The sequence below is a fragment of the Phyllostomus hastatus genome, unplaced genomic scaffold, assembly GCF_019186645.2.
Source record: "Phyllostomus hastatus isolate PE091 unplaced genomic scaffold, TTU_PhHast_1.1 phas_scaffold_1066, whole genome shotgun sequence".
In the NCBI taxonomy this organism is placed as follows: domain Eukaryota; kingdom Metazoa; phylum Chordata; class Mammalia; order Chiroptera; family Phyllostomidae; genus Phyllostomus; species Phyllostomus hastatus.
The window spans coordinates 21,854,767-21,873,964 of NW_025334004.1; the positions used below are offsets into that span (position 1 = coordinate 21,854,767).

At 48.1% G+C, this 19,198-nt stretch overlaps 1 protein-coding gene across 1 annotated transcript; it reads left to right on the forward strand.

Moving 5' to 3' along the window:
- The first annotated feature begins 1,330 nt into the window (after positions 1-1,330).
- On the forward strand, positions 1,331-18,823 carry TECTB (tectorin beta). Its single transcript, XM_045854008.1, has 10 exons — positions 1,331-1,406; positions 2,159-2,349; positions 3,680-3,822; positions 3,928-4,000; positions 10,409-10,512; positions 10,652-10,735; positions 14,774-14,936; positions 16,321-16,393; positions 17,490-17,522; positions 18,690-18,823. The coding sequence occupies exons 1-10, from the start codon at positions 1,331-1,333 to the stop codon at positions 18,737-18,739; spliced, it is 990 nt and encodes a 329-aa protein (XP_045709964.1). The 3' UTR covers positions 18,740-18,823.
- The last annotated feature ends 375 nt before the right edge of the window (positions 18,824-19,198 follow it).

Below are 19,198 nucleotides of genomic sequence, written 5' to 3' on the forward strand. Positions count from 1 at the left end.
AAGGAAATACAAGAAGCAAAACAATGACCTAACTCAGTCTTTTAACTCTGAGTCACAGTGCATAGATAATCTCGTTTCTTGGCTACCTTATAAAGCCCTGCAAGGCAGGGGCTTCTCTGCACTGTTTATAGCTGTCTCTCAAAAGGCTGAATGTAGTGGCTTCTGTACAATATACTCAGTCGATTGATTTACACAAATAAAAAATAAAAACTCTTTCCTCTGTAAACAAAAATTAGAAACAAACCCCGATTTTTTATTTTTAAATTTGTGGGTGCTAAATATTCCCAGGCACTCTATTTGAAAAGTCCCCAAGAGCAACATTTGAGCCGTTGTTTTTCTGTGGGCCGTGTTTGGTGACTAAGGGTTCATCAGGAGATTTCCTTCTTCCAGGGTATGGCTCTGGGGGGTCTAACAAAACTTTAGAAGCCTAGAGGTCAACAATCAAAAGTTATATTTCAGGATGAAGCTCTAGAGGAACTTCAGGGTGAAACTCCAGATGTTCGGAGTTTATTAAAAAATACTAGAGGAAAAAACCTTAACACATTTGCACTCATATGAACAGATTTTTTTTATTCGTCAGGTGTAACACTGCTGAACTTGAGTCTTCTTACCTTCCAAGGTTAGAAAGCTTACACATAAAAATAAAAATATAAGCAAGGAAAGCAAGACACAGAGAAGGAAAGTTGTCACCTGGAACCGTGCAGAAATGAAGTTGCCTCTAATCGGTTATTTTCTTGTTCAAGGGAGAAAAAAAAATCAACTTTTTATTCCAATCCTGGTTGAAGTGGTTAAAAAAACAGTTTGTCCAACCCTGTGAAGTAAAAGAAATTAGACTCAAGTGGCCGTAACTGAGCCTCCCATCGGATTATTGTGCGAGGTCCCCTTGATTCCCCCCGCAGTGGATAATGCGTGTTCTTTGTGATTTATCTGGAGCTGGTTTCCTTTACACCTGCAGCCTATATAAAGTCGAGCTAGGGCTGGGGCTGGAGAATCGGGCAGCATCTGGGAGGCAGCATCCACAGTCCCGGGAGAATGAAACAGTCGGGAACATGAGCTACTCCATGTGCTACTGACACTCCCAGTAGTATGAGCCCTGCTTTTTGCCTCTGAGTGCAGACCCGGAGGCTTTAGAAAGACGGGGTGGACAGCATTTCAGATCTCCTTGGAAAACGGCCCCCAAGGCTGTGTCTGCTGCTTTGTTTGCACCCTTGATTCTAATTTCTCGCGCCTGTTTCTGACCTAGAACGATCGAGGCTTGGGCCCGGGCAGGACCGTGAACATCTGGCCAGTGTGCTTCAGCCCCCTGGCAGGGACCAGGTTCTGAGAAGCAATGGCGATGAGGGCCTTTGTCCTGCTGGCCGTCTTTGTGGAAGCCTCGGCGAAATCATGCACTCCGAATAAAGCAGGTACGCCCTGGTGCTGGTCTGTTTGCCTGGAGAACTCCCTGGAACTTCCCTTTACACAGCTCAGAGCTCTGTGCCTCTAGTGTTATGAAAATGCAGTAAGATAGCCACGTAGAAGCCGTTAAGCCCTGCTGTACCAATCCGAGTTTGCCCACAGGAAGCAAAAATGTACTGGATAAAATTAGAGAATGCCGGATAGATGGATAAATAGCGATAAAATCTCCAGATTTTTTTCTTTTTTCTACTTGATTGTTAAATTTCTAGCCTGTGCCATGAATTACTGTTTCACATTAATAGACATTTTTAAAAATTAATGGGCTTTTTATTTTAAGTTTTGTGCTTATTTTCATAGGTTTTTGTAATTTTTTATATACATGACTTATATATATATATACATGACATATATATATATATATATATATATATATATATATATATATATATATATACCCAATCAATCCAATCTGGTTTCACAGATATATTCCATGAAATAGATGAAAATTTAAAAGTGGACCAATTTTGCATCCATATTGAGTATAGTGCAGATATTACATAGCTGTATCAAAAACTATAAAAGCAGAAACTTGATGCCTGAAGTTTGGGGGAAAGTGTTATCACAGCCCATGAAGAATGGCAGGGAAAGTGTTTTCAACCAAGTGTTTTGCGTGTGCAGGTACAGCTAGGACCCTCGGTTGTTTACATGGATTCATATGGTCACCATGTCTGATTTCCAACCATGTGTATCCTTTTCCCAGATGTCATCCTTGTGTTTTGTTATCCCAAAACCATCATCACCAAAATCCCCGAGTGTCCCTACGGGTGGGAAGTGCACCAGCTGGCGCTTGGCGGGGTGTGCTACAATGGGGTCCACGAAGGAGGTTACTACCAGTTTGTGATCCCAGATTTGTCACCTAAAAACAAGTCCTACTGTGGAACCCAATCCGAGGTGAGTTTAGGCCACGCCATGAGGAGTCGCTAAGATGAGACAACGGGGCCCAAGGATGTGATGTCTGCTGTGTGCCCTTCAAAGGATCTAGAATCCACCTTTTAAGAGTCCATCTTATTCTTAGGATGTTAGGGTTATTTAAATTCTTCTCTTCTGCCTGGTTTAAGTGATGCTTTGGATTTGAATTTTATTCTCTTACTTTGTTGCCAGAGCCAGCTAGGCCACCTCTGTGAGTAGAACAACGTGCCTTTCCTGCCTCCACTTTGAGTTCTGAGCATGTACTCACAGGCTGTTACCCTCCCTGGGGTGGGTGGGTGGGTTGTCCTCTGCCTGAGATGTCAAAGTGGTGATAAAGTGCATTTGGGAGGGCATTTCATAGGAGTAACCAAAGTACAACACAATTCATAATTAGGCCTTAGGACATACCCAGGAAAGGCCATCAGAATGAAGGGGAACCAGAGGCAACCTCTGGCCAATACCCTATGTGACAGAGGAGAAATCTGACACCTCCCAATAAAGACACCGGTTGGGGGCCACAGATCCAGTAGGGACGTAGTCGTGGTCGGGAAGGGAGGCTGTGCTACTGCTGATGCCCCGCGTATCCGCTGCCTCGACTACAGAAGATTGTATAGAAATTAGGTCTGAGATGGGAGCCACCTCGTCTTCCTCAAGACCACACAGAGACTCAGTGATTAAGTGGAAAGGGTCATGGGCATGACGAACAAAAACATCACATCTTTGAGGATCCCGGTAGAGTGAACTCCAAATTATCTGTGCGGTCTTAGGCAGGTCATTCCTTAAGCGGATGTTCAAGATTTCTCCAGACTGTAATACGCTGTGATTTCAGTGTTCAGGAAGACAGAGGCAAGAATCTCAGAAACAGTGCTTATGATTATAAGAAGACTAGAACAAAGGACTGGACATTACTGTTCTGGAAATGGGAGATTTCTAGAAGTCACCCTCAGTGGGTGAAGGGATTCATGTAAGGCGACTTGGTCGGGGAAATGGGGGAAAAGTCAATGTTGGGAAATAAGGAGCCCGAGCCAGCTCCTCTTGGTCAGAAGCCCAGCAGGCATGTGGATTTCTCTTAGGCGTACGGCATTCAACTTAGATTATTTCAAACAATCGTAGTTGAACGGGATCAAGAACTCTTTATAAAAATAATCAGCCCACGCAGACCCCCCAAAAAGTGGATGCCACTCTCAACAGCAGACGTTCCTGTCTCCTCCTGGGGCCTTTTGTTCAGAGCCACCTTCAATCACTTTTCCCAGAATCTTCCTTCTCATCGTGGGGCACAGGCCCACCCTAACTGCCTTCTTCCTTTCCCCAGTACAAGCCCCCCATCTACCACTTCTACAGCCACATTGTTTCCAATGACAGCACGGTGATCGTCAAGAACCAGCCCGTGAACTACTCCTTCTCCTGCACCTACCACTCCACCTACTTGGTGAACCAGGCTGCCTTCGACCAGAGGTAAGTTGCTCGGAGAGTGGAGGGCTGGCTGCCTTGTGTGTGTCCTGCAGTCCCTGTCAATCAGGCATGTTTCAGTCCTTATGCAAAATTCTCTCCCCTTTTCAGAGTGGCCACTGTTCACGTGAAGAACGGGAGCATGGGCACATTTGAAAGCCAATTGTCTCTCAACTTCTACACTGTAAGTGGCCTCCAGGTCCCCATCACTGCCCTATGGCCTCTGCAAGGGGTGATGGGATGCTTCCTCGGGATTTGCTCTTCCCTCAGCTCTGTGCAGAGCTCTGTTCTTGAATTCAAGCTGAGATGGAAGTTTTGGTCTAGTTTTAACCCTCTTTAAAAGCTGAATGCGGCAGAAAGGCAGATTCATAGACAGGACAGAAGAACAGAAAAGGACCGCAGGAAAAAAAAGAGATCAACCTTCCCGTGTCATAGATGAGAAAACTGAGGCAAGAGAAATCCTGTGAGTTGCCAAGGGTCAATAGACAGCAAGACAATGTCTAACTCTTAATTGATCAAGATTAATTTTCACTATAGCTCACTCTGGAGATTTATATATGCATAGGATGTAGCTGGTGTTAAAATATTTGCCGAGTAGTGAGCTTCCTACCTGGGGCAGGGCTAAGGAGGCAGGTTGGGGTTGGCCTCGGTCCCTCCCCTTAGGTCTTTGGTCTCAGAAGGCCTCCACTTAGTGGGCTTCCTCATTGTCTCACGTGGGCATGCTCCCTGTGTTCACAACGAAGTTAAAGGCACATTTTGTCTCTCAAAATAAAGTGCTCCAGAGAAACTAAATATGCAGCCCAGCTGTCCTCCTGTTTAGAAGGGTGCTTTTAAAAATAATAATAATTATTATTGTTTTTATTAATAATAATATAATGTAATAATAATAATAATTATTATTATTATTATTAGCTTCCTACAAAGTTTTCCATGTTGGCTCCTATTTTTGTTTAATTTTATCTTTTTCCATCACCATTTATCCCTGCTGTACCCTCTTCCACCTCTGCCCACCCACTCTCCCCCACAGTCACCACTCTGCTGTCTGTGTTCATGGGTTCTTTTTTTCTTTTTTCTTTTTTCCTCAATCTTTCCACCGTGCCTGCTTTCCCCTCCCCAGAGCTGTCAGCCTGCTCTCTATCTATGAGTCTGTCTCTATTTTGCTCGTTAGTTCAGTTTGTTCATTAGATCCCACATATGAGTGAAGTCATATGCTATTTGTTTTTCTCTGAGTGCCTTATTTCACTTAGTGTACTGCTCTCTAGGTCCATCTATGCTGTCATAAGGAGTAAACCTTTCATCTTTTTTATGGCCAAGTAGTATTCCATTGTGTAAATGTACCATAGCTGTTTACCCACTCATCTACTGATGGGCATTTGGGTTCATTCCAAATCTTGGCTTTTGTGAGTACCAAGGGGTACTTTGTTTTTCACGCCTGCAGCTGTCAGTGAGGAAGCAGGCACACAGTGATACTGGCCCCGGGGGCCAGAGGAAGGCACAGGCAGAAATAGAAACCTTTCCAGTAGAGCTAGAAGACATCCTTACAGGTCATCATGTTCAACCCATTCATTTCCCAACAAAAACAACTCTATTACCTGGAACCCCACTCACCTTGAATCCTTTGAAATTGCTTTACTGACTCCCTGGAGGCTATTAGCCCTGCTGAACTCAGAAGGTGAGGACCAGAAGGGACCCTAGTCCATTTTACAGACGAGGGTCTGAGGCCCCGAAGCAGGAAGTCACCTGCCCCAGATCCCACAGGAAGTCAGAGCGGCGCCCAGTCTGGGACACAGGCCCCCTGACTCTGCTCTCTGAGGCGGACGTACTGAGAAGAGAATGAAGCCGAAGTTTCCCAGCCCTCCATTTGGACAGGCCCCTTTCAAAGCCTGTGTCTAATTTTTATATTGAACATTTTGGTTATTTTAATCAAGAGGGCTCTCCCAATTAGCATATTTTGTCATGTAAAATGCACTTTTTTGCCCAAATTTTTGAGGGAAAAATAAAGATGCACATCACACATGGGTATTACCGGAAATGCTTTGTATCTATTCTTGTGTTTTGTAATTATTTGGTACCATATGTTCCAAAACAAATGCTAAAATCCTTTATACTATAAAAACCAGGTATCTAAATACAAATAAATAAATCATTGAATTAAGAAATTAAAACGAAAGATTTTTTTCCCTGAAAGTTTGGGCCAAAATCATAGGTGTGCATTATACATGGCAAAATATGGTAAATAAGCTTCGAGCTCCCACAAAACCTGGCTGTGTCCCTGAGAGTCAGGGCGAGGTAACTGACGCAGGCAGTCCAGAGAGAAAAATAGGCTTCACACATTGACAACAGTGTCACGGAACGTCCTGATGGAAGGCTGCTTTACGACTGAGGCCCTGTCTGGAAGTGCATGATTGTTGTTTTAACCAGATAAAATGACAGATATGAGCTTAGGATGACCTTACAACAGTTGGAATTGGAAAGGCACAAGGTTTGTCAAAAATCATCATCCACCATCAACCATGTTGAGCCATGTTTCAGACATAAATATCAAACTGTAGAATGAGACAGAGGCTATTCTTTTGTAAGAGAAAAAAAATAAAAGTAAGAGGCATATCCTCAGCATCATCCAAGCCATCCTCTGGGCTGGACAGACAGACTTCACAGGATGCCTCCTTGAATGGGTCTAGAAATGAGGCTAAGACCTCCCCTGGGGCCCACCAAGACCTTTACAGGACAGATAGGTTTGGCAAAAAGGGGGTTCTGATGTTACAACCGAATTTTTTGTGCTGATTAATATTCCCACCACGGGTTCCATTTCCTGTGCCCGACCCCGTGTGGATGGCATTTTTCTTCCCCTCCCTTCTTCCGCTTTGAGGGCATTCTTGTGTGTTTCTGAAGGGACAGCTGCTCCCTGCATATATTTCCATCAGATTACCAGTGACAGAGCCGTGCCCTAGATTGCACAGTGGGATCAATGCTCTGCTAATTGCTGAGGATTCCGAGAACTCCCAATGCTGGGCTCCATCCCACCCCTCCTGCTCACCACGCTTCCTCTTTTCTCTTCCTACCCCTGCTCCCCACTCCAGCCAAAGGCCCATACCTGGTCTTCCTGGCAAAAAGTTATTTTGACTCCCAATCCTCTATAGGAATGTAGTCAGCTTGCAGAGGTAACCTAGAGCTGTGGTTAAGAAAATAGGCCTGGGCATGACACCATTGGTTCGAAAGCCTGGTTCTACTGTTTACCAGTTGTGTAACCTTGGGCAAGTTAGTTAACCTTTCTGGGCTTCCACCTGTGTCTTTTTTAAATTGGGATCATGATAGCATTTACCCATAGGTTTGTTATGAGGATTAAGTGAAATAATCCTTATGAGGCACTTACCTGAGTGCCCAACACAAGGTAAGTGCCTGTAAAAATAGCCATTCTCATGATTGTAGCCTTTGACCCCATTTAAAGTGGAAACTGAGAGCTTCCAGAACAAGCTTTGTTACCTTTATAAGGTTGAACATCAGTCTCCGTGTAGGACTGGGGTGACATTCGATTGAAAATGGTGCTGACCATTCCTCTAAGGGAGAGAGAAATGGAAAAGTTTGGGATCGAACAAATACAAACAACAGAGGCCAAAGTCATAGGCTTCCAGGGTCCAGATGAATTGCAGAGGTGATCCACCTTGACTTTCCATGCAAAGTCCAAAAGCCTTCTGCAAGATTGCTGAGCTGTGCTCCCTGCCTCTCCCAAAGGCAGGCTGGGCCTTCCCATCTTAGATCAGAGTACAATTATGATATCCTGAACCCCGGCTTATCGGCCTTGGTTCTGTCTTCTGGAATAGTGCCGTGGACTAATGCTGCTGATGGCCCTTCACCTCTCTCGAGCTTGTCTTTCCCCATCTAAACATCTCCCCACTGTGATGGCCCACTCATCATCTAGTCACTCTGGGTGTGGTCCCCCTGAGTGGCCTTATTAAAAAGCAGAGCCCAGCAGTGAAATATTATATCTAGAACTTGTCAGACCAATGTGGAGCACAGTGAGTCAAAGGTCATCTTCAAGGTTCTAGAAAACTCCAGGAACATGTTCCAGGGTAAGTTTAGCTTCAGGCAGTCTTCTTTCATTGAGATCTCACCTTGAGCTTCTGAGTAAAAGCAACCCCCAGATCTTGCCCACGCACACTGCTGTCAACCCACACGTACCTATCCTCACTGTGTCACCAGCTCGTTGTGACTCAATCTCTTGGTCAAGCGACGGGCCAGATGGCCGGATTTTCCGAGGTGCACTTTCATCCAGTTCCCTGAATGAGTAGCTTATGTGGCGTTTCTGTTTCCTGGGATGCCAAAACAAACTGCTTCTAGTGTAGGGTGAAGCTTTCTGGAAACAGGTCCCTAATTTTCATGTTATGAAGAAAGTTGCGGGGAGTGTGGGGAGCAGTGCATTGCGCTGAGCATTGCCTTAGCCATAGGGTGAGAAGTGAAGAAAGTGACCACTTAAAGTGTTTTGTTTCAGAGATGGCACCAACAGCAGAGAACAGAGTAGGTTCTGTTCTCCACTTTGACACAACCTGGCAGCTTCCTCTGGGAGCAGAGGCATTACTCCACTCTCCCAATAGTCTGCCGGCTGTGCCCGGGGCGATGCAGCCAGGAGAAGCCCCTCTGACGGAGCTGGGGACTGCAGTGTGACCCCTAGTCTCCACCTTTGGCAATGGCCTCTTGAAGTATGGCAAGTCTCAGAAAATAACAAAAAGTAATAAATAAACCCTACTGCTAACCTGTCACTTCAGTGTGCATATTGAGCTAGTAAATGACTTGTGATTAAGAACACTCTTGTTTAACTATTGCAACCATGTAAATGGTGGAGGAAACTGACAGACATGTCGGAAGAAAACATCAGATTTCTAGGTGACTTGAGCCTGGGAGCTCTTTAGAAAAGTTTAGAAACTCTTCTAAAATAATGGAAGAGTTTCCAGAAGATGATTCTGAGGCCTCTCAGCAAGTTCCCTGGATGTGAGTCATAGTGGGGTTAAAGTCCCTTTTAACTAGATATCCTTGCTGCCACTGTTTACCTATTGCAGTTCTGCAAAGCTGCAAGTCCATGAACCTCAAATTTTAAGGTAGTGTCCTGGCTTAAGCTTCATGCTTCTATTACCTAAAATCACCATCATAAAAAGATGTCTGCAAGGTAAGTGAAGGCAAAGATTTTTCCCATTTTGAAGATGGGGTCATTGAGGCCCAAAAGGCTGATTTGCCTATAGCGTGTCCCAAGATAGTGGTGGGAGGTAGAATCAACCCAGGATCCTTGTCCTTCTGTCACGATGCTTTTGCCTCTGGAAGCCAAACTTGGAGAGTAGTTAAAGGTCTTTACTACAGTTGTTGAGCCCAGCAATGAAAGAATGGAGAAACCAGCCTCGTTTGGGTAAGTCAACCGGCAACACTGCCATTTATTCCTAATAACTCACCCAGAACTGCCTGATGAAGATGACCATTGAAGACCACACCCTCCAGGCCCGTGACTAAAGGCTGCTGCTTCTGCACCCAAGTCATGACCATGACTCCCTGTGGCACTTAGAGTTGAAACCACAGTTTCCACTGGGTCTGTCTCCACAGCCTCTGGGTCACCCGCATCTCCTGACCCCACGCATTTCTGCCTTCCCTCCCGCATCTCCCCTTTGCCCAGGCACAGTGGCTTCTTTGTTGTCCTGCCGGCCACACTCTCAGCCCCAGGGCCTTTGTCTTGGCTGAAACACTCTTCCTTGGATGCCTGGGTGCACTACAGAGCAGTTTCTTAGTAGCAGTACTTGGCCTGGAAGAACAGGCTCTGTCACCTTCCCCAAAGCTTGGTTCAAATGTCACATCCTCAGTGAGGCCTCCCCAGCTACTCTATTTACAATTGCAGCTTACCCCTCCTTGCACTCTCAATCCACCTTACCCTGATCGAATTTTCTATGGTTTTTCTATCTTTTGTGCTATCGTCTATTCTGACATACATAGTTTGCTTCCCTATTGTCTCTGGTCTGTCTCCCCTGGGAGAATGCTGGGTGGTTGGAGACAGAGATCTGTGCTGTGTTACCCAATAATCTCTATAGACAAAATGTCTCTACTGGGCTATGGGGATGAGCCCAGTAGAGAGAGTAGTGCCTGGCCCATAGTAGGCGACCCATGAGTTGTGGTGTTAACTGTGCTGGGAGTCAGATCATAACCTTTCCAACCCAGGCTGGGATCAGCCCAAACAGCAGAGGAACGGGTACAAAGCAGTGTTGCCTGCGTGTGGTCCCCGTGCCCGGGGGTGATTCAGTAACACACGGTGCGTCAGCGTTCCTGGACTCCACTCTTTTTTCCATCAGATGAGTCTTGTTCCTCTTTGGCCCAGATGAGACATTCAGTACATGTCTCACTGTGACCAGCAAATCCAGACATGTGATGTCCTTATCCCTCCGAGGATGGCACCAGCGGGTACAGCTTCTCTGGTCCCGAGGGTTTCTCACTGTGGTCTCCTGTACCTGAGCCCTTGGGTTGATCCCCGCCCCCACCCTAACCCGATTCACCTGCTGCTGTCACACCCAACTGCTCAGTCTGAGAGGTCATAATGCCCAGTGTCAATTTCCTTCCAAAGAATGCCAAGTTCTCCATTAAGAAAGAAGCCCCCTTTGTCCTGGAGACACACGAAATCGGTTCAGATCTGTTTGCAGGAGTAGAAGCCAAAGGCTTAAGCGTTAGGTAAGTACACTTCCTCCATGTTTGTATTTTTAAAGACAAAGAAAAGTGAAAAAGACTGGCCAAGAGACTTTTCAAGCACCAGATGTTTTCAGGCATACAATTCGCTGGCTCAAAGTGATGTCCTTCATTTCATTTCCAGGTTCAAAGTGGTTCTGAACAGCTGCTGGGCCACACCCTCAGCCGATTTCATGTATCCCTTGCAGTGGCAGCTGATCAACAAGGGGTGAGCACACTCTCTGGCACACAGGCCTGAGGGGTGGGGCCAGGTAGACCGGGGGCAACTCTGGTTTGGCAAAGCTGGGGAGAAGGAGGCGGAGCCTCTTGTAGTTAACTAGTGACATCCTCTGTGCTTCCTGGCTGAGTCCTGATAGTAGCAGACATGTCTGTAGTGCTTTCTGGTTCCAGGTACTGCTGTAAGAGCTTTATCATATATTAACTCTTTTGCCTTACAACAGGTAGGTATCATTCCTACCACCTCCATTTCCTGGATGAGAAAACTGAGGCACAGGAGGGGTTAAGTCAGGTCACGTCATTGGCATGTGCAGAGGGGAAGGGTGTTCAAATCCGATCTGTCTGAGACCAGGACCCTGGCAGGGACTCAATTAGATAATCCGTGTAAAAAGCTTAGCACAGAGCACCTAGTCGGTACCCAACTGATTTAAATAATATCATTGTTTTTACTATTAACTCGGTAGATAACGAAAGGACTAGAATTGCACAATGGAAAAGCAGTTCTGAAGTCACACACAGGGCGGTTTAGAGACAGGACGCAGGAGGAGAAAGACCAGGTTAGAGGCCGCGGCGGCTACGGAAGCAAACATGACAATCCCTGGACTGGGGTGCAGCCGGGGAATGAACAGGTCGCCCAAGGGAGGGAGAAATGTCAAAACTTAGCCGCCAGTTGGATGCGTCAGGCAGAGCTATGTTGGCAGGACAAGGACTCTGAGGAAGGTGTGGCAGACATGGCTTTGTATTGCGGAGTCCATGATTGAGAGGTGAAGAATGGTGTATTGTTGGTGGCTGCGGCCTGGGGCTTTCTGGATAAGGGCCTCTGGATTCTCCTTGCACACAAGGATGACACGTTAAGCTGGAGATGACAACTTTCCAGAAACGGAATTGTAACTTTGGAAGACAGAGGTGAGGCAGAGCTAGACCAGAGATGGGGCGCCATCCACACGGTGACCGGTGAACACAGCCGAGGCCGCCGCCCAGACCCAAGCAGAGCACGGTGCCCTTGTTATTTCCAGAACCCATCAGCAACACTCGAGTAAACACTGGGGCGGGGGACAAACGTGATTAGATAACAAAGGCCGAGCCACTTTGGACCTTTAACTATTTATTTTTATTAACACACACTTGTAAAGCACTTACAACATACCAGACCTTGCTCTAGCTAGGTGCTTTACAAATATTATTTACATTTCTTTAAACCTCTATGAAGTAAGTCATGTAATAACCTCTATTTTATGGAGGAGAACACTGAGGTACAGACAGGTTTTGAAACTCGCCCTAAATCTAGAGCTTGGAGGAGGACAGATCTGGGGCCCAAGCTCAGGCAGTGTGACCTCCTGGGTGGTGTGACTGGGACAGGCCAGCAGAGCCCCCTCTGAGCAACCCGGCAAAGCTTTCTGCAAAGTAGGGAGCTTAGTCTGGGAGCTTACTTCACATCTGTCATTGAGTGACTCGTTTAGGTTCTGTTGATATGGGATCAAAGGACCTCGGGGAGATGCTGAAATAAGTCACTGAGCTACCAGGACCTGCAATTACCACCAGGTACTGGGACCTTCCCTCAGACAACAGCCACAGGGGCAACGGCTTCCACCTGCAGATCGTTCTGGGGCTGTTGCTCATATGACACACCTGACAGATGTGTCGCATAAAAGAAAAAGAATGCTTGTGGCTTTGGGTCATCCATACAAGTGCCCCACAAACTCAAGGGTGCACAGAAATTACCAAGGGTGTCTGTCACACATGCAGAAGGTCCCTGGGTAAACCCGGGGAATCTGCACTTAAGCACAGCCCTTCAGAAGGAGTCCTGAGCTATTTCCATTGCCAGCCTGGTTGAAATGGCCCTGAAGGTCAGGACTACATGCACAAAGACCCATGCCAAGGGCGAGAACGAGGAAGCCCACTTCCACTATCTGCCAGGTGCTTTGGGGTCACACTGGGCCCTTTGGGAGGAAAACCCAGTTTTCAAGAGTGCCTGAGACATCAGAGTAGATATATCATCAGGCGGTTTGATTCTGTGGGGACAGAGACTCTGCAGCAATGGTGTGAAAACCTCCCTGTGGGTATTCCACCATCCAGAGATGTCTGTCACGGAGGGGCAGGTGCCACAGCCATTGCCAAGTGACAGCAGTGCCAAGGCATCTAGTCTTGCCCATGACTTGCCTCCTCCCCACCCTTGACAAAGCTCTGCTTACACTGTTTTCCACTGGCTGATGCCACACCTTGGGCACTCCAGCTTCAAGGAGCTATTTTAAGAACTCACGTCTTGAGTTTGTACAAGAATCTCAGGTTTTTTGACCAGATGATCCTCTAAGAGTCTTGTTTCACAGCTCTGAAAATGCCCCCAGCCCCGGCACTGCTCAGAGGCCACCAAGCACAGAGGCCAGCTTCTGACCTGGTCCCCGATATGAGGCACAGCGTTTACTCCTCATTTCACTCACTCTCTATCAGAGTTAACATTCTTTCGGTCCCGTCTCGAGTTTGGCCCCTAATGTCTGGTTCTGATACAATGGAGTGGGGAGGGGACATCACAAAGCTTCTCCCCGGTGGCTGCGCTGCTTCCTGGTGCGTGTGGAGTTGGATTGGTAACAGTCAGAGACACACTCCGGGGAGCACATTAACTTTGGGGCCCAGTGTGGTATGGTCCAGCGGTCTTAAGCTTTTTTAAAAAATTATTTTATTTTATTTTTAGAGAAGGAAGGGAGGGAAAGAGAGAGAGAGAAACATCAATGTGCAGTTGCTGGGGGTCATGGCCTGCAACCCAGGCATGTACACTGACTGGGAATCGAACCTGCCACACTTTGGTTTACAGCCCATGCTCAATCCACTGAGCTATGCCAGCCAGGGCTGGGTCTTAAGCTTCTGAATGCATAGACCTGTTCCACAGAGGACAGATCCTGGCACTCCCATCACCGGCAGAAAGTGCACACCCACACTCCTGTGCACCTCACTGTACGATTTTCCCAAGGACAACTGTGTCTCCTCCCCACACCGGGTTGAATGTCTGACACTCAAATAGGGCATCAGCCTACATTTGGTAAACAGAAAAGTACTTTGCTTAAACCACAGTTTCTCAGTCCCAACAGCACTGACATTTTGGGCTGGATCGTTCTTTGTCGTGTGTGTGTGTGAGGGGGAGGGGGTCAGTCCTGGGCACTGCACGATGTTGTGCAGCTTCCCTGGCCTCCACCCGGGGGCTGCCGGTCACACCTTCCCCAAGTCAGGACAACCGCACCACCAAATGTCCCCTGGGAGGCAAGTGGCCCCCGGGGAGAACAAATGGCTTCAACACATGCCCATCGGTGTCATTATTTTTTTCCTTTATTGCCACTGCTACATTTGGGACTTACACATAAACGTGCAGAGAAGAAAATAAAACTGCCCGTAATCCCACCACTCCACCACAGCCAGGGGTAACATTCAGCTGCTCTCCTTGCAGTCATTTGTTTTGCTCCCATGTTACCAATATGGCCGCGTTTGTACAAAGGTAATTATAGAACAGATATAGAATTTAAATAGTATAACGTAAATTGAAATTCCCAGTGGCAAACCTCACGATACACACAGACACGCGTGTCGGGCATGACTTGGGCTGAGGCGGCTATGGCGGCACTTTGGGAGATGCTGCGTCAGCCCCATTGCCTTCATCGTGTACTCATCCTGGCTGTCTGTACACACCCCTGGGCTCCGGGGGGCTTTATCTCAGAGAGGTCGCTCCTTTGGGACAGACATGTGCCTTGCCAGGTGTGTGACCTCTCGTCAGTCTCTCCCCTCACCCCTCACTGTCGCCTGACTGTGGAATGGGGACGACCACACCCATCTCACCCTTCCTCACCTTGACCGCATGCACAGTCGTGAGGGTACGTGAGATGCTGCCAGGCGAGGTGCTCTGGAGGGATAACGTGCTGTGCGAAGCCCAGGGGAGTGTTGCTGCTGGGCTTGGACGTGCCTGAGCAGCTCTGGCTGGCTTTCGTGAGTAACATTTTCTCTCTTCTCTCCCTCTCCCCGCCACCCTGGCCCCCCTGTGCCTCAGCTGCCCCACGGATGAAACAGTCTTTGTGCATGAGAACGGGAAAGATCACAGGGCGACCTTCCAGTTCAATGCTTTCCGGTTCCAGAACATCCCCAAACTCTCCAAGGTCTGGCTGCACTGCGAGACGTTCATCTGTGACAGCGAGAAGCTCTCCTGCCCCGTGGTGAGCCACCTCTCTCCAGAACGACGCTGCTACCCGAGGGGAGGGGAGGGGGGCTGGCATTTGAGAAGCTATATTTTTAGCTGGGATATGGTAACCAGACCGGGGCAGGGGAGTGCTGAGGACATTCTGAAGGAAAGGACACTGAATATGGGGCAGACATTCTGGGCCCTGTCCACCCTGCCACCAAGTGACAGTCTGGCACGTGTCACTTGACCTCTGGAGCCTCGTTTTCTCATCTTGAAAGGTAGGGTGGTGACGTGTAATGGTGGCCCTTCCCTTTTCCGAGAGCAGTGGTAAGTCAAACGAAAGCGATACCAGACATGGAAATGCTTTGAAAAAGTTGAAAAGCACAAGGGAAATTTAAAATCTCAGTGGTAGGGATAGGCTCTGGATGGAAGTCAAAACGTGGGTATTTTTAGCTCTTGAGTGGCCAGTTTCCCCTCCTCCCCACCACCTCCCTCGAGAAGTTTCAACACCATCCATCAACAGGTGGAGCAGATTTAGGTGAAAGACAGTTTTCCCTCGCGACCTGATGTGACCCTGGTCCTCTGAGCAGTGGTTCTAAAATGGGGTCCATGGCAGCTTCAGGGTCACCTGGAGGCTTGTTAGGGATGCAAATTCTCAGGCCCCCCAGACCACCTGACTCAGAAACTCTGTGTGGGCCCCATAACTGTACTTCCACGAGTCCTTCGGGTGATTCCAAATCACGCTCAAGTTTGAGAACCTCTGCCTCCGAGAGCCTGAAAGTGTTAAATCCCGAACACTTACCTCCTCCCGTCTGTCGGGCCTGACAAGCCCGGTGGGGAAGCACCCTCACTTCGCCCACAGTCACCAACAGACACAGGATTAGAATCTCTAGTTCTGTTGATTCACTCGGCCAGAAAGCGGTCACTTCAGAGCACCAATAGAGAAAGAGAAGGGAGCAAGAAACATTTAATAGTCAATGAAAGGATAATTATTGGCATGACATTTGAAAAAGGAAGATGAACCAGATGACACCCCAGATCACTGTGGTGAGAGTGACTGCTAGGGAAAAGCCTTATTTCTCATTAAAAAAAAAATTGCCACGCCCTCCCACACCCAGTGCCTCCCGGCCCCCCCGCCCCCCCTCCCCGCCCCCTGCCGCCGTAGGATTTCCTGCAGCATGAAGCGTGGATAAAGTGAAGCCCTCCTCCCTTTCTCAAGTTAAAGAAGGGATGAAAAATGTCTCCCTAGGTTATTAAAAAACAATAAGGTAATTGATGTCTCTTAGCTGGGGAATTTTGACTCTATCAAGTTTGTGACTGTTTTTTTTAAAATATCTTGTCTTTCTTTTCTCTCCTGTGTTCCTGTCTCATCCTGCCTCCCACCCTCCTCCCACCTCCGCTCCCTCCTGGGTCTGCAGACTTGCGACAAACGGAAGCGCCTCCTCCGGGACCAGACAGGGGGCGTCCTCGTCGTGGAGCTCTCCCTCCGCAGTAAGAGTCTCCGTTACCCACGTGGCTGCGTCCACTCTGGGCTGCGTCCACAGGCACAGACGGTTGGAGCATTTTAACTGAACTGCCAAACCAGCTGTGCCTGTAGACACAACCTTCCTCTGCAACTCGAATCTTCTTAATTAACTGGTGGGGGTGGGCAGCTCATGCCAAAGCAAGGAGTTAAAGTCAGTCAGCTACCTGGGAAAGCTCTCCCTGTGGCCTGAGTTCCAATTCCCAGCCCAGCCCCAAGGACCTGGGACATGCCGAGCTTTCAGACACAGCATGCTGTCGACAATCCTAACAGAAAACGAAACTGACTGGGACCACCCGGTGCACGCCAACAAAATTTTACTCAGCAGCCAGAACTGGGCCTACCCTGAACACTGGGTCTTCAGAACTAGAGGAGCCCACCCCCCAACACCCCCACCACCAGGGACTTTGTTTTAAAGAACTTATCAACTTGGATGGGGAGAGACGTTAAATGCTAAGGGAAAGGCAGCCACTGTCAATGGCAGTGGGGGAGGGGCCCATGGGAGTATACGACCAGAGGAGGGATTCGACCTAATCCAGGGCTTAGGGAAGACCTCTGAAGGTTACCAAACTGCAGCTGGGAGCTGGGGAGATATGGCAGTAATCTAGGCTGCCCCAGATTTTGTACGGCCTGCAGGCTAAGAAACTTTTTATGGGGTTGAGAAAAAGAATACATTTTATTTCGTGACAGAAGAATTATACGAAGTTCACATTTCAGTGCCTGTAAAGAAAGTTTTTCTGAGCACAGCCACACCCGTTCATGTAGGTGTTGTCTCCAGCTGCTTTCACGCCGCGCCAGATGCAGTAAGGACCATCTGGCCCGCAGAGCTGAAAATATGCACTATCTGGCCCTTCCCAGAAAGTTCCCCAACCCCCGAGGAGAAAATGGCGTGAGACGAAGCCTTTGTAAACCCCACTATAAACGCTGTTCCAAAGGCAGTGGAGGGCCTGCTGGTTTAATCGGGGAGGATGCAGTCAGGTTTGTGTTTTAGAAACACGGCTCGGGGACTTCTTCCACGATCTTTTCTTAAACCTTCGGCATTGTCTCTCTCTTTACTCACTACAGGCAGGGGATTCTGGAGTCTCTATAGCTTCTCAGGTAAGGAAAAGAGGCACCTCTGAGAAACGTCCATGAGCAATGCTTTTAACCCGGATGTGTGTTTTAGAAGAAGGTTACCTTCGGCCCCAGCAAAGCCTGTAAGAATTGAAAACTACTCTTTCTAGCACACCTGAGTGGGTGGAGGGGGATGGAGGTAGAGCAGTCTCTCTCCAGCCAGCCCCTGAGCTCTGAAGTGGGGGAGGGGCCAGGGCAAATCACAGGAAGCAGAACTGAATCCCACTCCCCAAGTCTCAGCCAAGACATCACCAGGTGGCTTTGCTTGGTTCCCGCATTAAGAGAATGGATCAGTGGCTTTCAATGACCTGTTCATTGAACAAATATTTGAGTTCCTGCTATGAGCCTGCCCCTCATTAACTGAGTGACATTGGGAAATGACCTCACCCTTGCAGTCCTCAGCTTCCTGTATGAAGTAGTCTAGTAATTGCCACTATCACACATGGCTGCTGTTTGGATTAAATATTACAGCTAAGGGCAGCGAATAATGCCCAGCACACAGCAAACATCAGGAATGATAAGCCATAATTACTGTAACACCAGATCAGGTGCTACTCCAGGCTGTCTAGTTATTACGGCGAGGCCGGCAAGGCCCCTGCCCTTCCTGAAGTGTTGGGCTGGGGAGGGGGAGAAATGACCGAGCAACCAGGGAAGCGTCTCAGAGGAAGAAACAGGTCAGCTAAGGCCCAAGATCTCGGCCGAATGATGAGAAGGAGGCAACTATGCAAGCAGCCAGGGTAAGACGCTTCTATTTATTAATACACTCGCAGAGGCAGACTTTGCTCTTGCAATTAATGACAGGGGGTCACGTCAACCAACTTTTTTAAGACCCTAATCGCAGATTCTCAGTTTTAAAAGGAGGCTCTACAGCTAAAGCCCTACAGTGAAATACACCATCCCCGCATTATCGAAGTTCAGATTCCCGTCTGTCAGAGGTCCATGTCCGAAGTGCATCAGTGCGATCCTTTGCACTGATGAAAGGGAGCTAGAGAACCCCAAAGGGTGGGCAAAAGTGACTTACTATACAATGGGTAGGATTTACGAAAAGCTACTTCACATCCCTAGGCTAGCTTTTTAGTTACGCTTGTTGAGTAGTCCCTGACCCTTGCAGGACTGTTTCTGAGCGTGCGGCCCCCTCTGTCTGGTCCACAGATGTTCTCCGCCACCTCGTCGTGATGCTGGGGATTCACGCTGTCTTGTAGGAGGAGCTAGCCAGGCGGGCGGCGGCGGCTCCTGCATCCAAGGTCACCTCTGATGATGACAAACTCACATTTTTGTGTGAGTGTGCTGCCAAAAAGAACAGACAGAAGACCATATTGTTGGGGAAGAGACAACTGCGCTTTGCCAAATATGTGTTCCCATGATTTTTGTGAATTTCAGTGATTGTTTTTCTTTGGTGCCCTATTTTCTCTTGTTCCTTCCTGTGGCCCTCAGCTCCTGCCATCCCCTCCTGCGACTGGCTGGCAGGGGACATCTTCAATCCCTAAACTCGAGTCAGGGCTGTGGCGGACGCTTTGAAAGCTCTTCTAATTTTAAAAGACTAGCAGAGCCAACCAAGTGCTGCTGAGCATGTGGAGGAGAATGTAGGGCAGGGCCACAAAGTCAGTGCCAGTACAGAATGCACAGGAATAGCCAGCTTCCCCGAAGGGGCCTTTGTCATT

Bases quoted from the DNA above. Each gene is read 5' to 3' on its own strand.
- TECTB (XM_045854008.1), top strand. From the start codon at position 1,331: ATGGCGATGAGGGCCTTTGTCCTGCTGGCCGTCTTTGTGGAAGCCTCG. The intron at 10,513-10,651 runs GTAAGTACACTT...TTTCATTTCCAG, and splicing joins GCCAAAGGCTTAAGCGTTAG to GTTCAAAGTGGTTCTGAACA. The intron at 16,394-17,489 runs GTAAGAGTCTCC...TACTCACTACAG, and splicing joins CGTGGAGCTCTCCCTCCGCA to GCAGGGGATTCTGGAGTCTC.